A 22,907-nucleotide genomic window follows, 5' to 3' on the forward strand; every position below is an offset into this window, starting at 1 on the left:
ACAAGCGCGGCTCTTATTCCAAGCCATCGTAATCTAGCTGGCTCTGTTTTTTTTTTCTTTCTTTCTTTCTTTCTTTCTTTAATTTAACGTCAGATCAAGTTTGACCAATATTGCCCCGCCGCGACGGGTCCAATCGGAGTTCAGATCTGCTCCTTCTCCCCCCGCGCCACCACCATCCACCACCACCAACACCTCCCCACCAGCCCACCCTTCCCTCCTTTCTCCCTCTCTCTCTCTCTCTCTCTCTCTGTCTCTCTCTCTCCTCGTCTCTCTCTCTCTCTCTGTTAGTTGCTCTGCAGCTGGGCTGCACCTCAATGAACCTAATTGGTGCACTGTGAGCGACCATCATCTTTCCACTGGATTTCCATCGCGCCCGGCTTTCATCCAGAACATATGAATTTGCTCAGACAGACCCTTTTAAGGAGTTGAACAGATCAGGTCGGAGAGAAGAAGAAAGAAAGAAAGAAGGAAAGAAAGAGAAAAAAAATGGCACAACGCGCGGTTTTGTTCCTGCTGTGGCTCGTTGACAGATCGTTCGCGGGATTTCCCAATCAGATTAATATCGGTAAGTGTTATGAGGCTGTGTGGAAAGGCTACAGATTTGAGGTGGGGGTGTGTAGAGGGGGGTTGTGCGGGTAAATCAAACACAGGGGTGCAATTTTATACCGGGTAGATCCGGACGGAGCGCCGGAGCTCTGCGCAATGACAGTGTCTAACTTGATTTTTACAGATGCAGCACGCTTAAAGCCTCTGTAAAAATAAAAATAAAAACTATACAGATTAAAGCTGCATGCAGTGTAAATATTGTCTGAAGATAAGTGGAGTGTTTAATAAGGAAGGTGTTCAGTTTCCTCAGCTCGGGCTGAAGAGTTAACACACAGGCGCACTGGTCAAAAATACATGAGGGTCCTTTTAAAGAGCAGTCAGCCTGCTTTATGTTACAGTGGGACGTATAGAGTTCTTCCTCAGTGAATAAAATCAGACACTAGACTTCATTAAAAAAAAGAGAGAGTTGTCTAATCTTTGCTTTTCATCTCTCTAAGGCGGACTGTTCATGCGTTCCACGGTGCAGGAGCACAGCGCGTTCAGGTTCGCTGTCCAACTCTACAACACCAACCAAAACACAACTGAGAAGCCTTTCCACCTCAACTACAACGTCGACAACCTCGAGTCGTCCAACAGCTTCTCGGTCACCCATGCGTGTAAGTGTGCCCTCTATTTTCACAAGTCACCGTGTCCACATTCAACGCCACGCAGAATGAGCAGATTAAATTCTGTCACACCCACAGCACAGTGTGGAGCATATAGAGGCTACATCTTAATCCAGAGGGGCTGAGCAGCCAAGTTCCTCTCACTCTGGTTCAAGTTTTATAATGTACACAGTGTCCTTCCTGTGTCATCTTCTTGGATTTTACCACAAAATACACACATACTTTAATAATAATAACATTTTATAGACACTGGCTATAGCTGGAAGCCACATTTCTGGTATTTGTGTCCGCCTTGAGTTTCATAGAGGTGATATTTCACAAATACACGAATTCCACATGTATTGCTCACACCCTGGCCTTGACAAGAAAATACAGCCAGTTACACAAACCCTGTGTCAAGGACTGTGCTGGAGGAGATATAATGGAGCAAAATTGGATGGAGGCAGTGGATTTAAAGTATCTGATAGATATATTTTTTCTCTTTCATCACATGAATGATTCTCTTTTGAAGATGAAAGCATATAAATTGGTATCTGTTATCTCCATGCCTCTCTATGGGTCCTATTATGGCCCATCCCATGGTGCAACTGGTACAGTGGCAGATCCAAGATCTGTTTTCTTTACCCCCCCATTGCCTACAGTTTCTCGAAATCAGCAGAAACGGTCTGGACGTAAAGCGTGAGAAATGGACTTGAGAATGTCATTTTGTGATATTGTTTTAAAAGATGAGTTCAGTTTGGCTGAATGGCCGACTTTGGAGACATGCAGCTCAGTCTGACTGATGCGGTCCCTCTAACCCTTGTGTGGCACGCTCATAATGGCCCCTCTGACTCTCTTTGTGCCAGAGCATCTCCGCCTGCTCCGTCCTCAGACTCCCCCCTTGTGTTACAGAGCATCTCCCCCAGCATTGCAGAGTCAGCTCATTAGCACCCAGCCCTCATAGCACCTCACCGTGCTGTCATTGGGTGAAAGGGGGAAAAAATCCATAGCTCCCCAACCCTCGCCAGCAAATGAGTTGGGCTCAGACCTGCAGAGGAGGTGGGTCTGAGCAGTGAGGGAGATGAAGAGGAGCGTGAGCTGTGATATCACAAGCAGCAGAGCTGCAAGTACCCTAACGAAGGCATCCATAAGAAACAATAAGCAAATGAGACTGAATAAATAATAGATAGTGCTGTTGCAATTTCACGCATGTTGAAGAGGAAGGCAAGCATAGGAGAAAAAGGCTTGATATCAGAATCTAATTAAATTCAGGGGCAGACAGAGCTTTAGTGAGAGGAAGGGGTTCCTGTGGGAGCAATGGCCCCGTTTCTTGCTGCCACGTCTTAGCATCTCCATCAAGAGCTCTGTCTCAGGACTGTCTTAAACTTCACATACAAGGAAACTACAAGATTTTAATGTTGCAAATCAGCCATTGTTTAAAAGAAATCGATTGTGCGGTGGTGCAAAAAATAGGAGCGGATTGTCAAATGTTCTAATGTTTTGTGAGAGTGTTGCTTTTGCTTTGATAAGCATAGTAATAATCTGCTCTGCCAGAAATTGCTCTTGTGTGCTGAATGTTTGGTCTCCTACATGTTAATAGGAAGTTTTATGCTGAACACACTAAGAGTCCTCCATTTAATTGTGAATTAATCAATAGAGCTTGGGCAAAGACTGCCCTTAGAACAGTCTATGATGCAGTTTTCTTTCGATTCTGGTTTGTGTAATGTATGATCTGAGACTTTTTTCAAGGTAGTGCCCTGAGACTCCTGTCAAGCTGAGCTCGCAAACCGCAGACAGCTCATGCTGAGCTCACAACAGTCCACAAGCACCTCAGATTGTCTCTACCGATGTAGTGAACAAAATAGAGATGACGGTTATTAAATATCACTTGTCTGCTGACTTCCAGGCCTTTGAGGCTTTGCCTGTGGTGAGTGAAGACCTCCTGTGTTTTGAGTTTTAGATTCGTCAGCGTTGCTGTTTGTTCTGCAGACTGTCACAATTATTTAGTGGTCATTCAAATTTCCTTTGTCATCACTCGCCCCTTGTGGGTGACTCAGACGTTTGTCAGCAATAACACGCATCTATTTTATGATCGGGGCAAAGTAAGATTGCACGGTTTGGGGAGTAAATCTATTTCGAGTGTCATTGCTTTGATGAGATGAGATCTGGCTGCCTCAGGGTCTAGAGTTGTTGAAATGACAGGATTTGTTTTTTAGTTTAGACTTGTGTTTTCTTGAAGATGATGTTTTTGCTTTAGTGTACATTCTACCTTTACTCTGGGACATATATATATATATAAAGTACCAAAGACCTCTACTCTGACTCATAAGGTAGATCATCACTCCCCCTCATTTGCTGTACATTCTTTCAAAGCAACAGAATAAGGCATAAGAGAACATGTATGCAATAATTCAGATTAAACTTGTTTGGAGTTTATTATGCTTTTTTAAAATCAGAAAATAGAAATCCTTAGGTGGGATGAAGGTCCAGACTTGTGTCAAAACAATTTCTTTCAAGTCAGTTTAACGCCTTATGCTATTAATTGAATTAGTGACCGGCAGCAAAACAATGTGTGGCTTCAGTAATCCTTGAGACTTGGCTTTGTACTGTAGAGGCATGGTGTGCGCTTTGGTGGCAAGACTGTTGTGGCTTTGAAGTGACATCTGAAATTGTGAAATGTGTAATTACCAGTGCAGGATCCATAATAGCTGTGGATGCTCAGAGTCAGGTATGTCCACAGAGAAGACAGGAGTAGTTCAAAGCAAAGGGTAGCCATTTAAAGAAAGCAGAGCAGACAGCATTAATGTTCCTGATGGTCACGGCTAGCCGACTTAATGACACCAACATCCTTTTTTCTCCTGTTTACCCTTCTTCTTCTCCTTCCTTTACCTGAGGCGAGAAAAAAACATCAAGCCCCCCTCTGCCTCTCTTTGCCATGCTATTTATTAGATTACTCGCCTTGATTCGTGTTAAAGGCAAATTTTGCAATGCTTGGCTTTTGAATCTCATCTCCCTATTCCTCATTCCTCATTCTGTCATTAAGCTAATGGTCTGTGTCCCCACTGCCAGCCTTTTTACATGTGCCTACCCTTCTTTTATTGAATTCTCCAGGTCCTTAAACACTGGCAGTAGCAGATGCTTCTTTGGCTACACCGTTCAGCCACTGCCTCTGTTAGCTACTGTAGAAGAAAATCCAAGAGTATTGAAAACAAAAGACAGGATAAGACAAGTCACTGTGATTGCTTTTTTCATTTCCAAAGAGAAGGGAGGAACAATTGAAGAGAAGCGAGTGACTGTCAGGTTTGATGTGAATGGGAGAAGATGAAGCTAAAGGACTAGTCTGACATCAAAATAGATGTATTCTCTTTCTCACCAAGCATCAGATGAGTAAAAGCATCTCACGTCTATATGGTAAATGTGAAGATGAAGCCAGGATATGACTAGCCCAGCCTAGCACACAGACAGGAAAGAGGGGGAAATTGCTAGCCTGGTAGCTGGAAACAGAAGTAATAAAAATAGTCACAGAATCTGCAAACCAGTAACTCTTAAATTCAATAATTAAAACGTCATCTCATTTCCTTAATCAAAACAAAATGGAAGTGCAAAAATGACAATTTTATGAAGAAAAACAGAGTTTAGAGGTGTTGGGGATCGGCCAGCTAACCTGCCGAGACTCCAGGAAGTTTCTTGGTCCTGGCCAAGAAATAGTCTCGTACACAACTCCCCAGGAAATTATTGTTTTTACACGTCAGCTGTTGTACAGATTACACAAACTAAGTATGATGTGTTAATTATTGAGAGTTATTTGTAGGTGTATTTTGTTTACTTTGGACAGGCTAACTGTATTTAGCTAAGCTAAGCTGCTGTTGGCTGTAGCTTAATGTTAAACACACAGACACGAGAGCCATATCAAACTTCTCTTGGCGAGAAATCAGACCAGCGTATTTCCCAAAATGTTGACCCATTCCTGTGTTAATTTTGTCACTCAATTTTCAATTTAGTCTTAGTCTTGTGTCAAAGTTCATTCTTAGTCTTAGTCACTTTTAGTCTTTCACAAATCATTTTTGCTCGTCATATTTTAGTCGACTAAAAGTCTCAAAATTTTAGTCAAAGGTGAACACAGGGTGTTTTAGTCCAGTTTTAGTCAAAACATTTTAGTCCACAGGGTGTTTTAGTCCAGTTTTAGTCAAAACATTTTAGTCTGTTTCTATTTATTTCAGAAATATACTGTACAAAAACAAAATACACGCATCGATAACACCCCTATACCTTATCGAGTGGCTACTTGCATGGATGCTTGCTGCTAGGATTAGCTTACCAATGCAATCAGATGTGTGCCAGACCAGTTAGCTTACCTTAATATTTGGGTGGCTGAGGTTGATGTGCCTTTTCAGGTTGGCAAATTTCTTCCCGCACATATTCCCATCCGTCAAAACGAGCCATTGTGTCTTTTTCTCTGCTTCTAAATATTTGAAATGGGACCACACGTCCAGTCTCTTTTCCCTTTCAAGCATGATTGCGCTGTCCGTACACTGTGTTTCTCCTGCTATCTCCTGGATATCAAACGTGTGGCCGTGACGTTGCCTACAGTAAAAGAAGTGCTGGCACAAACACATGACAGCAGGATTGGATGTTGCTTTTTTTTCTTATATAGTAGACGAAAACAAGGAGGACATTTTTGTTTATTTTTTATTTCTTGCATGACATTTTCATCTCGTTTTTATTCGTCAACCAAAACGCACATTGGCACATTTTTCGTCAGTGTTTTTAGAACATTGTATTGTCTCGTCATCGTCTTGTCAAGGGAAAAAGGCTCGTTGACGAACACATTTCGTCTCGTCTCGTCTGACGAAATTAACACTGACCCATTCCTTTAACACCAACTGAAAAGCAGTTGACGTAAGTGATGCTAGACGTCGAATTCTGAATTCTGACCAGATGCTGTTGTGATGATTCCACGTGATGCAGGATGATCTATGGTGTTAACATAAGCAATATTGTCCACGATATCAGCATCAGGAAGTGTGTGGACCCTATAAAAAAAACACATGGCATTTCATTTAATGGCCAGAAAGAAAACTCCAGCAGGTGCTTGTATTTACATGGATAATGGATTGATTAGGCTTATCATAAACACTCAGTAACATAGTGCACAAGCCTATTTTTTTGTCTAGCCACAACACATATTTCTCCACTGACCTTTACGCCCACCCAGAGAGTGCTAGCTCTGCACATGTTGCACAGAAACACCAACAGATTCTTTACACTAGCGGCCTACGATGTGACTGAGCACATATGGCAAATGGCATATGTTTTAAAGCACAGACGAAAAGGGCCCTTACTAAATCTTCGCATGGATTTGTTGAGTGTAGCTTTTGGGACTGTTGGTGGTGGTGGTCGGGGTGTGTGAAAGGATGGTAAACAAAGCGACAGGCAGACGTGTTTTTGCAAGGCAGGCTATGGTTGAGAGAAGCTCCTCAGGTGATTGTAGTAGTGCAACACTTCTTGGTCTTGCAGGCTGTAACTCAGCTTGAAAGGTGTGACCAGGGAAACATAGCAGGGAAAGATGTGAAAGAGACTAGGGGTACTAAGTGCTAGGAGGATAGAGACTGCAGTAAAAGAAAGTAAGAGTAAAAAGAATTTGATTAAGGAATGTTTTAGAGGTGGCTAATATAGAGAGTAAGTGTGTGACTGTGTGTGAATGTGAGTGAGAGACTTCTCCAGGCGATGGAGGGGGGTTGTGCCGGGACACGCCATCACAGTCCAGCTGTGATGGAGGCACAGATGGAGATTTGTTTATGGCATGTGCATATGCATGCATGTGTGTGCACATATGCACATAGTCAGACACTGTAGGCGTATGCACTCACACATGCATAGAGAGACACGTCCTGTCTCTCTCTTCACATTTGTCACTGAGTAAATTTCACTGCTTTGTACTAAAGCTCCCATGACACACTTCATCTTTCATTCAAATTAAAGGTCACGGTAAAAAATACTGCTGGCTCACCCGGTATCTCATTGTGCAACCAGCTAACGCAATTTTAGAAAATACTATTTTTAAAATATGTGCAGGCTAGGATTTAGGCCAAATGCAAAGAATAAACAAGCATATTTGATAAATACTATGACTGTGCAAAAGCCTCTGAGAGAAACATGAGCCACCACGCTGTAAAGCAATGGTAAAAATTTAGAGGCCAGCAGGCCAGGCGGTCTCAGAGGCCTGTCGCAGTGGCTTGATGTGGGCCTCAGTCAGATGAGTGCTACAGTAACGGCCCTTGATGAGGTTTCATCCTCTGGGAACTGGAAGGCCTCTGAGAGGGAAACAAGGCATCAGCAGAAGGAGCTGACTGACAGCATAGTTCATATAGGCTGAGGCAGAGAAAGGCTGGAGGTTTTATTAGATACAGTCACATGCTGTGATCTGACCTAAGCTTAACAATGTCTGCCAGAGTTAAAAGTATTAGGAACACTCCTACTAAATAGTAATTTTTATAAAACTATTAATTGTTAACAAAAGAGTTACACTAATTGTTAAATGCTACTACATTACAGAAACTGTCTCACTGAAATGTAGTACTAATGAAATACTAATACTTATTCTACATGTTCTATAGTTTCCATGAAGTCTTGCGGGCGCGCTTTCATCAGTATTCACATGAGGTTAAACATTTTTCATACAGCAAACTCAGAAAAGGCTGGAAAAATTCCAAAAGCCAAACCTCCAAAGGGAACATTATTTTGACCTAATTTTCTGGTCATGAGATGCCCTCTGCTACATTTTTTATTTATTTATTTATTTAAAGTCAGGCACACAGCTGAAGCTGTAATGAGATTCAGATTAGAAAACAGAGAACACACTCTAAGGCAGATTCAACACAATGAATTTTTAATCAGAATATCAAAAACCCCTCTTAAAGCCAACCTGAGGAGAAGTGTTGCTGTCGGAGTGCTATTTGTCTTGGAATCAATGACGCTGGCAGATGTTGTTTGATAAAACAACAGCTTTTCTCCCTTGCTGCTGTGGTAGCCTCAAATCTCCACATATCTTTCACAAACACTGGGCATTTGGCCATTTCGGCAGCTATGGAATATAAAAAACATATATGGACAGGGTGGAGACAGACCTTTTGATTTGGAAGGTCAGTAAATTACATCACGTAGATTCACACTGGCACTCTTTAAAGATTTCTCCAGCCCCGATAGTTATCAATCTTTTGTGGTGTGTTCAAACCTACTGTAGGGATGTTGGAGTCTTTGAAATTCTTATTGATTTTCTTTATCTACATGCTCAATTTTCTGGGTGTGTGATAAATTGCAAGTGAGAAGAGTGATTAAGATGAAATGATTATGGACCGACTGTCATGGCACCATGAAGATATCATCACCCTATAGCCTGCAGCATAGAAATGCTGTGCATGGTACTATATAATACATACTGCAGTCGTTCTGCCAGACTGGACGCTTAGAAAGCTTTAACACTTGAATAGATTTTTTTGAAAATGAAATTTCTACAATAATCACGCGACAGATGAGCGATAAAAAAAATAAAAAATGATGTGACCATCCACCAACGAACAAAGAATTGGTTTAAGAATAATATGTGCAACACCGAGGCCCCTCGGAGACATGATGCAACATGACAGCCCATCTATGCTCTGCACATCTGTTCACCACTGTTCAAATAATAGGGCGGGTTTCTGAACTATAAGTCAACAATGACAGGCTGAGTCTGTGCTCTGTTATTGAAGATGATATCAGTGCTGCGTTGTGATGAACAAGAGAAGCCGGCTGACCATATAAAAAGCAGCGATAACTACTACGAGGGGACCACACAGGAAGAGGACGCAGAGAATCTTAGTGGTGCATTGCGAGCATCGCTCTGTGCGAAGAAAAACTGTTTATGATAAGAAAAGGCCTTGTACATGTTGTGCATTTTAAGCGAAATGAACAGGAGGGCAGGCTGCTATTGTGCACTATTCATCTCAGGTGCATGGGGGATACGTCTGCCAGCCGCTCAGCTCCATGTGATGGCTGCTTTCCATTTTGTTTTCTCAATGAGCAAAACCTCTCAAGGAGAGTGGGATGTGTCCTTTGTGGCAGAGATTATTTTTCATTTCAAAATGTCAATTTACCCTCGTGCACCATTTGTGAAAAGACAGGGACATAGTCAGTAAAGAAGAAAGGGAGAGCATTTCCAAAAAGTTGTCACTTGAAAAGATCTCTGATATCGCAGTCAGCATTTTTTTTTACTTTCACTCGCCCCCCCTCCCTGGCTTTCTCATTTCTATCTCTCTCTCTTTATATATATTTAATCTCTCCCACAAAGCCCATTACAGCTATGTTCCTGCAGCCGTTGCAGTCACACTCAGCTAGCTATTGGCCATTCACTAGACTCCTCTACAATACCCATAATCACTGAATCAGTAATCCCCTACTTGAGCTGGAATAGCACATCCGCATCGTGCCTCATCGGAAGTTGCTGCATTGGCCTGGCTTCACTGGGTCCAAAAGAAAAAGAGGGAACTCTGTAGTCTTTCTCAATAGGAGCTGCTGACTGCATTGTCCTAACCAAGGTCAGACAGCTTATGAAAGGAAGCACTTTGGACCTTTTTGTTATGTCTGAAAAGCTCGGAGAAAAGCATTAATTGGCACCTATGTGCTGTCTAATCTTCTCGGTCCACTTGAGCTGTGTTATCAGCTGTTTGTTGTTTTCCTCTGTATGTCTGAGGTGGAGTAAGCTTTATTCTCTGTGCTAAAGACAGTCAGAAATGAGGAGGACATCAGGCCGGTGTTGAGATGAATACAAAACATCAACAGGGAGTGTCACGATGTACTCTCCCATCTAGTAAATATTGGATCACAGTGCGACGGGAGCTTCCAGCTCTCCGTCTGCCGACTGAGCAGATTGATCCGCACGTTTCTGGCCTGTTTCAAAAGAAGGCAGTCGCTAGCAGAGTCCTGCCAAAGCTGCATGTCTGTGCAGAAACAAGGGCTCCATCATAGCTGATTGCTTGTGACAGTTCACAGTCGCCGGGCCACTGAAGCATCATAACCTTGTGAAACTAGTGTAAAGGCACTCTAGCATACAGGCTGAAGGAGAGGAGGAAAGGGGGGGGGAAATAATCATATTAGCATATTCCTTGCAGTGATACAGAGATGCAAATAAGACATGCTGTGCCATGAATAGCCTTTGTGGTTAATATTAAACACATCTTATGTAATGAAAGACATAATGCAGACCAACACCTCTGGAGATGGAGTGGATTTATAGACAATTACTGAAACTGGGATTGTAGTTGTAGATTGATGACCCCAGTGATGTCAGAGCAGGATCTGTTGATGTGCTGGAATGAACTACTGATGACACTGAAACAGAAATATCTTCTGGCAGGCCTGAGGAGCCAACCCAAGCTACTCAAATCACTTCATCTGTGTTGTCACCGCAGCAAGCGCCAATATGATTGTTCACTGATTCACACTGAACGTGTGAGCTTAATTGAATCTGCACGAATGCCGTGAATAGCAGAATGATAATCAAATGGCCATTAATAATCTGGGAATAATTTGGTTCTGGGCGACAGTAAAGCTCCGAGCCTCTTCGACACATCTGCTGCTGGGTCGTCAGGGAAGTTGCTTCCATCGCCGTCCATCGGTTCATCCAACAATTAAGAGGATGTATTTATAGGCGTGAAGGTGAAAAAAACATTTCATTGTGACCCAGCGGTGTTGTCTCACTTGACATGCATCTTACCGCAGTTCTCCTGTCTTTAGAGCTCACTATCCCCATGAGTGAGAATTAAGTGAACATGATGTGCTCGCTCGACCGTGACACTCCTCTGTTTCTCTCTCCAATGGTTAATTCGGAGAGTGCTGTTGTGTGGCTCTTGCCATTTCACACATGGCTACATAAAACCTGTGGGCGGTTGCTCCCAGGCCACTGTCCGTGTTTGTGTGTCCATGCATGACTCCGTGATGAAATATTGAAGTGTTCTATCATCGACCATTGGGTTCGCCGTCGGCACCATTCCCGTCCCTTAATTTTATTTTTCCTTCCTTCTTTTATCTCGGTGGCGTGGCTTCATTTTGCCCGACGTGGCGTGCAGATCAGGAAGGCAAACCTCATCTGGACCCATGACAGAGCTAATCCATCGCAGCTGCAGAATGAAAAGGCTGTTTGGAGTGAATCCATTCCAAAAGCCTCAATGGGAAGCTTCTCTCAGATGCCGGTGCCCTTTGCAGCCCTGACAGTCCTAGAATATGATGAAAAAGCACTTGGGAGAGTTCAGTGGCTTAGCTATGTTTATGAGAAAAGTGAATAGTGGAGAAAAGAGGTACAGTGCTGAAGATGGAGAGATGAAGTGACCAACCACTGTGTTTGAGCATGCCTGTGTGAGTGTGATGTGAAAAAGATAGTAAGTACAGAGTTGTGCTTCTTTTATGTCTCTTTTTCAAACCTGCCTTATAGTGAGGGGAAGCAAGCTGGATATCTGAGGATGTGTGAGGTTTTTATAAGACAGGCTGCAGACATTCTGTATCTGACCCCTAATGGCTGTGACAGTGGGTAGAAGTATTGTGATACCGGCTTTCAATTATCTTACTGTAAAGGAAAGTACAATATAGATGAATGGTTGCTGTAAAATAACACATTGCTCTTTCTAGTGCAAATGGACAGTGCGGCTGAATAACATACCTTCCTTAAAAATGTCAAGGACACAGAAACGTCTCATCAGTTCCCTTGCTTTCTTCTCAACACTTTGTGCAGTGTATTTTCCTCCTGCCCATTGTAATGCTGCTGCTGCTGCTGCTGCTGTTGCTGCTGCTGCTACTGTAGGCCCATCCCTAAGCTGTAAGGGGATAGACTTTGGTTCTTTTATGCATAAAGAAGCTTAAGTTTGGAATTTGCTCTCAAGTGGCCAAAGTTTGTGAAAAGTCAGTGAACATTTCACTCCCAATTTCAGGGGTTTGTCTCGGTATAAAGCTTTTTAGCCCTAGGACGCCTTGTAACTGAATGAAATATTTAGGTGTAATGAAGGCTGTTGCTGCCTGATGAGTTTCCTGTTGTAGAAGCTGTGTCTCAGCCGTGTTATCTTCAGAATGAAATGCACAGAGTGCAAGAGTGCAAGCGCAGCTTAAAAGGGTGTGCGTAGCACAGCGTAGATATAGACTGAATCTAGACAGACTTGTTAAAGGACAACTCAAGTTTACCACAACTTTTAAATTATTACTGACATCACAGGTGCACACACCTTTGTTGTTGTTAACCTCTAAATAAAGATTAGCTAATCTTGCAAAATGGTTTGTCAACACTTTGTATAATTTGCTGACTGCTGTGTTTGCTGCTCCTGTTGGACCTATTTTTTACTGTGTTCTGACATCTTAGCAATTACTTTGGTGAGTACAATGTTGCGATTAACTTTTATTTTTTATTTTTTTATAGAGGCTGTTTCTTTGGCCAAAAAGATTTTTCAAGACTGTTTAGAGCAGTGGTTCTTAACCTTGTTGGAAGTACCGAACTCCACCAGTTTCATATGCTCATTCACCGAACCCTTCTTTAGTAAAAAATAAAATATGATTTTTTTTACTGGTGCACAAAATGAACCGTGCATTAACATCACCTTGATCAAATAACAAAACCAACACAGTGCATGAACTCACAACAACTTACCTCAGTGTGACTTCTGCTGATGCCTTTGAGAGACCAGTTCAGATATGCGTGGCTTCACCTTGGCAAGTGCCAGTCTCATGTCATTTTCACAGCAAAGTCTGTTCCTTTTCTTAGTTTTTATGTCCAGCATCCTCGAAAACGATTGCTCACAAAGATATGTTGTAACAAATGGTATAAAAAATTCCAGGGCGGAGGCTCCACCGAACCCCTGAGACCGACTCACCGAACCCCTAGGGTTCGATCGAACCCAGGTTAAGAACCACTGGTTTAGAGTGAGTCCAATATAACGCAGGATTTAAGTGCTGTAAGCAACGTAAGAAAAATCCCATTCAAACAAATAATATGGGCAAATAATATTAAAGTTACATATATGACATCATCAGAGGTTAGTAAGAAAGTGTGTGTAGGAGTCAAAATCATTATATAATGGTGAGTTTAGCGTGGAAGTTTAATTACTTTTCAGCATTTTGCCTTTGCTCATCAATCTCCTCTCTGATCTCGTCCGCCTCACTGTATCTTTATTGTGCTGTCATGAGACTGATATCTCTCAACCTGAGACTTGACTATACTGCAACACAGTGGACTATGAGACAAGATTATTGCCGTACACATATCCAGACAATGAAAGGTCTACTGAGAATAAAATGGAACATATCTTTTCATCTAATGCAAGAAAACTTCTTGCTCTCGTCTCTTCAAGTGACTGTGTGAAGCGGCTCTGAAGTCAGGCCTCTCGCTGACAAAACTTTATTGGTTTTTGTGGGGAAATTTGCTTTTGAAAAGTAAGGTGATCAAGGTATATTCAAAGGTTTGTATGCTGGTGACCTGTTTTATATATATATATATAAATAAATATATAGGATTACAGCTCACTCGCTGTTTCTCATCACCCTCTCCCTACTTCCTCTAGCATTATCATTCAGGGATGGAGCGCCGTCTCAGCAAGGCCACTAATAAGATGAAAAGTGGCACTGGACTCTACATACTTAACCAGTTCTGGATTGAGGCTGAGAAGGAGAGGGAATTCTTTACGTGATGTCTTCAAGGTTAAACAACTGGTCCTATCTCCCGTCCTCATTCACTTATTCCATTATTCTTCAGAGAAAGGCAAAGAGCTGTGAGAGACCGGTCCTGGAGAGGTGCTCTTTTAAGATTCATCCCTGTAATCAAGCTTCACAATGCAAATCCCCCAATGGCTCATCTCAGTTTGTTTCACCACTATAGGATATGAATTGTGACATGTAATCTGATTAGCCACACTAGGGGGCAAAGGCTTAGTTTACATGCACAGGAAGTGGACCTCGTGAGAGTGGCAGATAGTCATCCCCTGTTGGTGGCCCTGTGTGGAACACTCTTTGCTTTGCATGCGCACATAAGGCATGCATGAAACACACAGATCTGAAATCTCCCTAAAGGACAGAAACAACCAGTCAGAAAGCATTAAACTCAGATGGTTTGCACTCGAAATGGAATATGGAAATTTCAAGATTCATTGCTCTCCTGTTTCGGACCTGAGGAAAACAGAAAATGACAAACAGAAACTAGTAACTAACAGATGGAACTGATGTATACAGGAGGGCAGGGCAAACAAACCAGGCTTTTGACAATGATGGAAAAATATATGTGCCTGCCAGACATCCACGAAGTTTACTCTGCTCTTTTTTCAATCATCCAAATAAGATCAGGAACGAGAGAGTTTTTCAACTGCCAGGTATTTATCCTGCTGTGTGGAATTGGATACAAAACAACAAAACAATACAGCTGTGTCCAGCACTCTACCTGAAATTTCACCACAAATGTTTACCCAGGCGAGCCCAGCTCTCCTGTGGTTAGGCTGACTAATGGGGAGGCATCGTTTTAAACAATTAAACTTTGATAAAGGCATCTGTCATGGAGTCCTAAAATGATTCAGCTGTGTTAATCTTCCTTGTTTGTTGTGAAGGCAGGACCAATCCCGACAGCAACAGTTTGGATGTTTGCAGTCGTGGTCTGACATGTTGAACTCTGTATCCCTTGTTCTTTTTCGCAGCTGTCCCGGGCGCCCTGCTTCCTTTAACTCGTCACACTCCCAGCACAGAGATGGTGATTAGCCCTGGTGTGTCAGGACACGTCCGCACGCCCTCAACGGCTGTCCGTCCTTATGCAGGATGGCATGAACCGCGCCCCTCGTCATCTGCCTTCCCCAAGCCTTCCCTCGCTTCATGCTCCGTTCTCTTCCCTTCCTCCTTATTCATCTGCAAAGAAGAGCACGCTTTAGGCCGGCAGTGCTGATTGGGAGGATTAGTGGTGTGTGAGGGACTTTGTCACCAGCTTTCTTGGAAATCCAATTACAGAATATCATAAGCCTTACATGTTTCATACTCTGCTGAATCCTCCTTAAAAATGCACACAGCCACACTCAAAGGGTCAGTGTTTAGCGGCTGTGTACTGTGGTGACATCTTCCTGAAGGTGAGAGCGGTGATTGTCTTTGAAAGGATAAGACAATTCCTGTAGCACTCCTCCCGCCTCTGCATTGCAGCAAATGGTGGACTGCATAAGCCTGTCGAAGAAAGGGATTGTTATTTGTTCAGCGTGATGGGCCGGCATCTCGAGGTGAAGCGAGGGCCAAGGGTTTAGGTTTGTTATCTGCTTGCATAGATAGTCCTTAATTGCATGTGTCAAGGAAATGACATGCAGCGGATGAGGGCATGCAAAGTGGGATTTCTGCATGTACCGGTTGAGTCCTATCAAACTGATTTTCCCCCGGAGTAATTCAGCAAACTGTCCAATCTCGTCGGTGCCATCACAACACTGTTATCTTGACTATTGAAATGGGCAATGTATTGAACATTTGAACAGCATTCTTGTTCAAACCTGCTGCTCTTTTGCTCTGCATAATGATTTGTGTTTGGTCAAACACAGGGCATTGCCACGATAATGAAGACCTCACCACATGTGCAGGTCCTTGGTGGCTTGTAGGTCTGTTTGACCCATGCAGTGCTTTCAGCCATGTGTGTTGCTCTGTGTTCAAACAAAAACATGATGGGAAGACCTTGAGGTGAAAATATCTGTCAGAAGGAGATAGAGTTGAGAGTCATTGACTCCTTTGGGAATTGCTCACAGCCATTCTCACAAGCACAGGACTATATCATCAAGGAGGCAGGTGGAGAGGTGGAAGGAGGTGCTGGTTGAAGGGCTGTAAAGACAAACAAGAGAGGAAAAAGTGTAGTTAATTAAGTCCAGTGATTGGGCAGGAAGGGCTCGAGGGCCACATCTGACCTTAGTAACTGTGATACCCGGATCAGTTTCTCATCTTCAGGGCACAAAGTCATTTGATGTGTCAGGTATTATAAATGATACAACAAAGGTTCTGAATTCAGACACCAGTAAATGTTTAACCACGTATAAAGAAGGAAAAAGTACGCCTTTAGAAGAAGAAATATATTAGCTAGTTTAATTATTCTAATTTACTCTGGTGATTTAAGCATTAAATGAAGACATGTTATTAGTATAAATAGCATAATTAAAATGGAATATTTTACTATCTACGTGTGCGTAGATGGAGTAGATATGAGTAGATGGTAGATATCTTAATAACTCTTCATTTCAAGGAGTCATTTCTCTACAGTCATAGAGTCCTAGTTTTATTCAGATTTCAATTTTAGCCATCTTATTAAAAAAATGACTTGAATTATTATATAAGTCCTGATTGCTGGCTCGCCATTGTAATCCAGTCACATCTCAAAATTGTCCAAAAACAGTCCATCAGTTTAATTGGAATATGGCATCAATTTACAAAAGCAGACAATTCTAGTTTGCATAAGTCAAACTCTCTCAGCTTACTTTGGCAAACGCGTAAAAAGAGATTTGACAAACAGAATCATGTCACATCGTACTGTTATACTGTTGCTGTTATTTCTCGGTTTTTGGTTCTGTCTTTCTTGATTACAGAGCAGAGGTCCAGTCACATCTCATTATTACTTCTGCCAAAGAGGTTTTTCTGTGCCTTATATTTGTAAGCAGGATTGCAGCGAAATTACTGGCCTGATTTTTAAGAAAGTTGGTGTACGGTAAAGCACGGGCCAAGGACATACCCATTAGGAACCCATGCCATGACTAAATGTGCATCAAAACACAACATCCACCTCAAACATCACTGTAGAAACAAAACAACTTGATAGGGGTCTGTGCCCTTCTAGTTAGGACTGTTTAGGTTGTATATGAGCCCTTCATCAAAATACTGTGAAGCTGTGCAGTATAGAATAAGTGGTTTTCCTATGGATGCCTTTTAGCTCCAATCCTTGAGGCTTCAAAGAGAATGTAAATCATGCTAACTAGACTCTGAAATTGTATGCTTTCACACAGATTTCCATAATGTCCTTCTCAATTGGATACACTACTCTGCATCAAGCTCAGAGAAAAAGGAAGGAAAAAACACAATTATCCTATATTAATTCTTTCTCAGAGGATATTTGACGAGTTACCTGGTAACTATACAGCCCTGTGAACATGTTTTCTATTAAAATAAATCTTTAACTTTGGTCACACGAACCAAAGTAAACATTCGAACTCACTGTGCCATGATAATAAAGGCTTATCTCATGCATGTTTTTCTAGATAACAGTTTGCTTGTTCTCACACAAAAAAAGTTCTCTGCTTCTCACGCGTTATACAAAAAAAAAAAAAAGAGCAGCAGGGGTGTCAAAAAAATGACTTACATTTGTTTTCATATTACAACCTCTTCGTTTATTCTTGGAAAAATAAGCTTGTGTTATAACCTTACATTTGGATCGAATTTGTAACTGTGAGCAAAAATCTCACGCATACAAGTGTCACGTTGGAAAAGGAGCACGTCTCTTGTAAGAGTTGTGCAGAAAGTAGAGAAAGTTAAATGTTTCTTCTTTGTGAGCGAGCATTACAGGCAGCCACTCAGCCCTCTCTTTGTTAGAGACACACTAATTTGAGCCATTAAAGTTACTGGCCAGTAACCTTTTTTGATGTGACTTTTACTAATGTATCTAGCAGAGAAGAGACGCATTGGGGTGTTCACAATCTGCGGCTGTATGCACTAAATAGATATAATAAAAGTTACACATCCGTTGTTGTGTTACTAAATCTATGCATGCTCTATTACAGTTTTACATGGCCATATTAAGATACGTGATTCTTTATATGAAGTTTATAAAATCATGCATACAGTTCAGATGTGTTTCTAGAGTCACCAACAAAATTAAAGATTCAAATAATAAAAACAACATATGATTTGACTACAGGTTACAAACCTGTCCGCAGTATGCTGAGCTCCATGCTAACAGGCCTTGGTGACAGAACTCCAGACTCCTTACCCCCCATCTTAACAAACGTCCTTCCTTGTTAAATCTTAGCAGATTTTTTCGAACATTTTGTTTACATCCTTGTTTACTTGCTAGCAGTCTTCTTCTTCCCTGCATGTCGCTGGTGCATAATTGCTGTTGTTTCTTGGTCCATTACTGCCATCAGCAATCAGTGGGATGCTGTGAAACCATTGGCAGGACTGTGTTTTGCATCACCCTTGTTTATCCATAAAAAATGCTCCATAGAGTTACTAGTGGTTCAGTGCCCCAAAGGGTATCCAAATAAAGGATGCCACACTGGCTCTGGGCCAGTGGTGTAGTGCAGGGTATATTCAGATATATGGAGCATTTCTGCTAATTTTTCAGCCGGCATTGGGTATACCGACTTGAAAATGATGGCCATAATTCAGTAGTGGTCTACAAGCTGATTTTTTTTAAAGGAATGAGGAATACTTCACTGAAAGTGCATAATTATGTAGTTGTCTCACTTGTCTTCGTTGCAAAATCTGCGCCTCTTCTGTGGCTAATGTTAATTTCTTAATGAGCCTTACTCCCCGAAGTCAAGCAGCAGACGTTAAGTGACAATGTGCAAATACTACTGCCCCATTTTTGGGCGAACTAAATATGCAAAAGTAGTCTTACGTGTTACAGTTTAAAATCAGGGTGTTTATACTTTGCCGCTTAAAAGAAGCATCTGCGGCAAAAATTAAAATACTCACTTCTCCAGGCACCACTTCACCACTGTAAGAGGTTAGTAGAGCTCTCTCTACTATCACTAAAAGGCATAAAATATCCAAAATCTTAACGTAAATTCACTATGCATTACATCTGAAAGATGTGTTATATGTGTAAAACAACAAAAATGAAACATGATTCCAGTGAAAGTCGACTAATATATTAGAATAAAATAATATGAAAATAAACCCAACTACTGGATACGTTTACTGGATGTTAATTTATTTGCTCTCTTCTCCAAGTGTACGTATTCACGTCATTTTAACCCAACATATAATTTGAAATGTAAATACTTTGACGATGTTGATGGAGAAAGACTAGTAACAGCTTCCTTTTAACGTTTCACAGCGCCGTCGCAGTTGAGTCGTTCTTGAATCTGGGTCTGCCATTTGAGTTTGAAGCACTTCACATCTCTATATGACAAGAGCTGATGCAATCCCCCAGGGCACTTACGAGCTATCTCCCAGTGACAGCATCCCTTCTTGAGAGCAGGCTCGTCCTGATGTAGGCTTGTGTGTATGCGTGTGTGTGGGGGCGGTTGGGGGTTACCAGGAAGAGGAGCTTCGAAGACCAGAGGGAGAAGGAGAGCGAGACACAGGCAGGAAATGGAGGACATGTTGCTGAGAGAGGAAACAACAGAGCCAAAAAGAAACAGAACATGGGTTTTGTAAGAAAGACGAGGGAAACAGCTAAAGAGATACAATCATCGTTGACATTTACTGTTTCCGACCACCTCTTCCCAAGGCTGTGCAAAGCTCTGGCTCTTGGGCTGTGAAAGAACATGGAAGTTCTGATACTTTGAGTGCATGAAAAGGTTTTTTTCTTTTTCTTTTTTTATGAATTAGCCCGGTTTGCCTGCAGGATACCACATATCCCACTGAACTAGCATTCCAGGCCAGTCATCTCAAGTGATGCATCAGAAATGTAACATCCCCGTAGCACTGCCAAGTGTCCTGATTATAGAAGGGAATGAGGGCGGCACACTGTGTGTGTTTGACCAGTGAACTGGAGACGGGGATGCATGGTTCCCTGCAGCAGGAAAAAAGGAGGAGGGAGGAGGAGGAGGAGGAGGCACGGTTAGCTGCAGAGGAAGGAGGCGGGAAAAAAAAGGAAAATGAGATTGGAGAAGAAGCAAAAGAGAAGGAGCAGATGAGACAGAATTATCTTCGTGTTGTTTACCTCTCAGTCCTCATGCAACCTCCTCTAATGACTCTGTGCACATGCACATGGTTGTCTGAGGACCTGTGAGCAAATTAGCATTATTGAAATTCAAGGTGACACTCACAGAATCTTTGAATCATATTAACTTGTGTTATTTTTTCTGAGTCGGAGGCAGGTTCTTATTTCAACCTACAGCACGACGTTTATTTCATTTTTTATTTAATTACTGAAAGGGATGAGGCTTGACCAATTCACTGAAGCAGATCTCTATCCTGACTGCACCGTACAATTCTTCTTCTTTTTATTAATTTTTTTTTTTCTTTAGCAAAAGTCCAACACCAATCTCTGCTCTACTGATGGAGCGGGGCAATATTATGGGGGAAACAATGTGAAACGGGAAAGAGAGAGGCGCTCAGGTGGAGTGAGATAGAGGATGTATGCTTTGGGGGACGACCAGATGGCTGAGGCAAAAGGCAGGCAACAAAAGGAGAGGTCAAACACAGTGGTGAAGATATATAAGAGGAGAGCGGAGAGAGACAGTGAGGCATTGAAAGGGGCGGTGGAGGATCAGTACAGCATGGAGGGACATCTCTGGGAGAAAGTGAATGAAGTGTAAGGACACATACATATAGATGGGTTCTGAGTTTATTTCTTAAGAAAAAAATAATAATAGGAAAGTCAGTACTTTAGAAGTTTGAGAATTAAGCTCTATCCTTTGTGTTTAAAATGTAAGCGTTCTTTCTTCTATTGAAGTTATTAAGCTGAAATCTTGTTGTAATTGACTTTCCTGCTTTAAATTCCACAGTTTGATGTGGTCAATATGTTTTCACTGATTGCTGTTTTGTTTGTTATTTCCTATTAATAAACTTGCCAGTGTGTATGCTGTGCTCATTTGTTCTGCTGTCTTGGTATTTACCCCTGACTGAAAGAGAATTAGGGTTTATTAAAGTTTAAATGGTTAAGAAATAAAAAACGCTCGCCCCAAATTAGCAATGTGGCAAATTGGTATAGCTTATAAAAAATAAATATATTAATTAGAAAGTTACAATCTTGCACAAAAATATGTGAGTTTTGGAAACCACCGTGTCATTCCTCACAGGTGATGGTGATAAGAACCAACACTGTAATTTGAAAAAGTAGCACTAGTCAACAGTTATCTCCACCTGAAGGGTGTCTGTAGCTTTAGATTTACTGTCACCTCTAGGCTACAGTATATACAGGCTATCAGAACCCACAAAGCCTCCACATGTAGTGTAATCTTGAAAGCCTCTGATCATGGAAATGAGCCAATAGTGATTAAGAGTGTGAAAACATGAGGTTTCTGCAGAGCACGGCTTATGGCACTTCATTGAAAATCAATAACACTGCTTCCATTAATTGTATGTAGTGTTACGTTAACTGTGCTCTGGTCTATTTATGGCAATGCATGCATGTGGCTGTGAATGCCATACAATATGTAACAAATTTCCACAAGGGCAGACTGGAGACGGTGTAAACTGGATTTATTGTGAAGAAAGATGTGTGCAGCTCTTTGGGCAGGGCGACTTGTTGTCTGAAGGGTGAGTTGCAGAGATACTGGCAGATCTGGTGCAGTGCGTGCCCCCGAAAACAGTACAGGTCATTCTTTGTCTAGAACAGCCTTCTAAACCTCACTGCCCTGGGAGATCCTTCCTGTAGCTAAGATCACTCCAGATCGCGTAGCTCATGGGATCCGTGCAAAACGTGAAGCATTTCAACGTGATAAGGTGAGGGCCCTGAAAAGGTCGCAACACAAAGGCACTGTACGACAAACTGGGACAAGATGAGAGCACAACAGAGGGAGGAGTGGTAGCAAGATGAGGGTGTGTGAACATATCTGTTATTGAGGCTTGGGCTTGCTCAAAGCTCAACCTAATAAGCAGAGGACAGCTGAGCAGAGAGAAAGAGGCTGCCAGATCTGGTCCCCTAGGATAGGTTCTGTGTCAGTACAGGCCCAAATTAAGAGGGAGTGCAGAGAAAACTGGGCCTCGACGAGGGCTGGAACTCCTACTGGCTTCCATTCAGTGTGGGAGATTGCACCACTCACCCTGCAGCACTTACCCACAATACTGCTGTCCATCTGTTGATTCACTTATCAGAAAGCAGTGGTGTGTGTGTGTGTGTGTGTGCATGCTTATATGTCTGCATGTGTGTGTGTGACTTTGCCTGTGTGTGTGTGTGTGTGTGTGTTACCGAGAATGGATGCTTATACCTTGGGAGAGGTGTCTGTACCAGGACAGATAGTGAGGGAATAGAATTAAAACGGATGAGGCAAATCCCCCCAGCGACTAGATCTCTCATTCACACAGCAATTGTGCTTAAGAGCCGGGAACGTGAGCACTGTCATGTTGTCCTCTGAGCTCCTGAAAGGTTTGCACGTACAGTAAAGTAGCATGATTTTTAACAAAGACAGTCAGGAAAAGAAAAAAAGAAAAAACGTCTGTGTGATAGCATCTTGTGCTTGATGAGGATTGAAGCCAAAAAGACAAACTGTCTTGTCAGTGATGAATTGTTTCCAGTTCAGCATCAACAAGCTCAGAGAATACGAAAAGAAATCCTTATCCTTATTTAAACAAGGGACTAAGCTACATCTGGTGTATTCTACGGTAGGAATTAAATGAATATCCAATCAGGAACACATATTTAGCATAGCCACTGAGATCATGAGATCAGATAGAGCCTTCCCCTCCTGTCATCCAACACATTGTACTGAAATACTGGAAAGTATTTACGGATGTTAAGAATGCTTGATTACCCAGCGGGAACACTTGAGAGTCAATCAGAATAAGTGAACAGCCATTCATGATAGGGTAAGAAGGCAA

General features: G+C 42.1%; 1 protein-coding gene across 3 annotated transcripts in view; it reads left to right on the forward strand.

Annotated features, from left to right (window-relative positions):
* The first annotated feature begins 275 nt into the window (after positions 1–275).
* Positions 276–22,907, forward strand: part of gria3b (glutamate receptor, ionotropic, AMPA 3b) — an 80,781-nt gene continuing 58,149 nt past the window's right edge. For all 3 annotated transcript variants that reach the window (XM_019268480.2, XM_027282562.1, XM_010736194.3), the window contains exons 1-2: positions 276–565; positions 1,044–1,202. In XM_019268480.2, the coding sequence (XP_019124025.2) occupies positions 487–565; positions 1,044–1,202 (238 nt within the window). In that variant the 5' untranslated portion in view covers positions 276–486. The remainder of the gene's footprint in view (positions 566–1,043; positions 1,203–22,907) is intronic.

The sequence above is a fragment of the Larimichthys crocea genome, chromosome I (assembly GCF_000972845.2).
Source record: "Larimichthys crocea isolate SSNF chromosome I, L_crocea_2.0, whole genome shotgun sequence".
NCBI classification, from domain to species: domain Eukaryota; kingdom Metazoa; phylum Chordata; class Actinopteri; family Sciaenidae; genus Larimichthys; species Larimichthys crocea.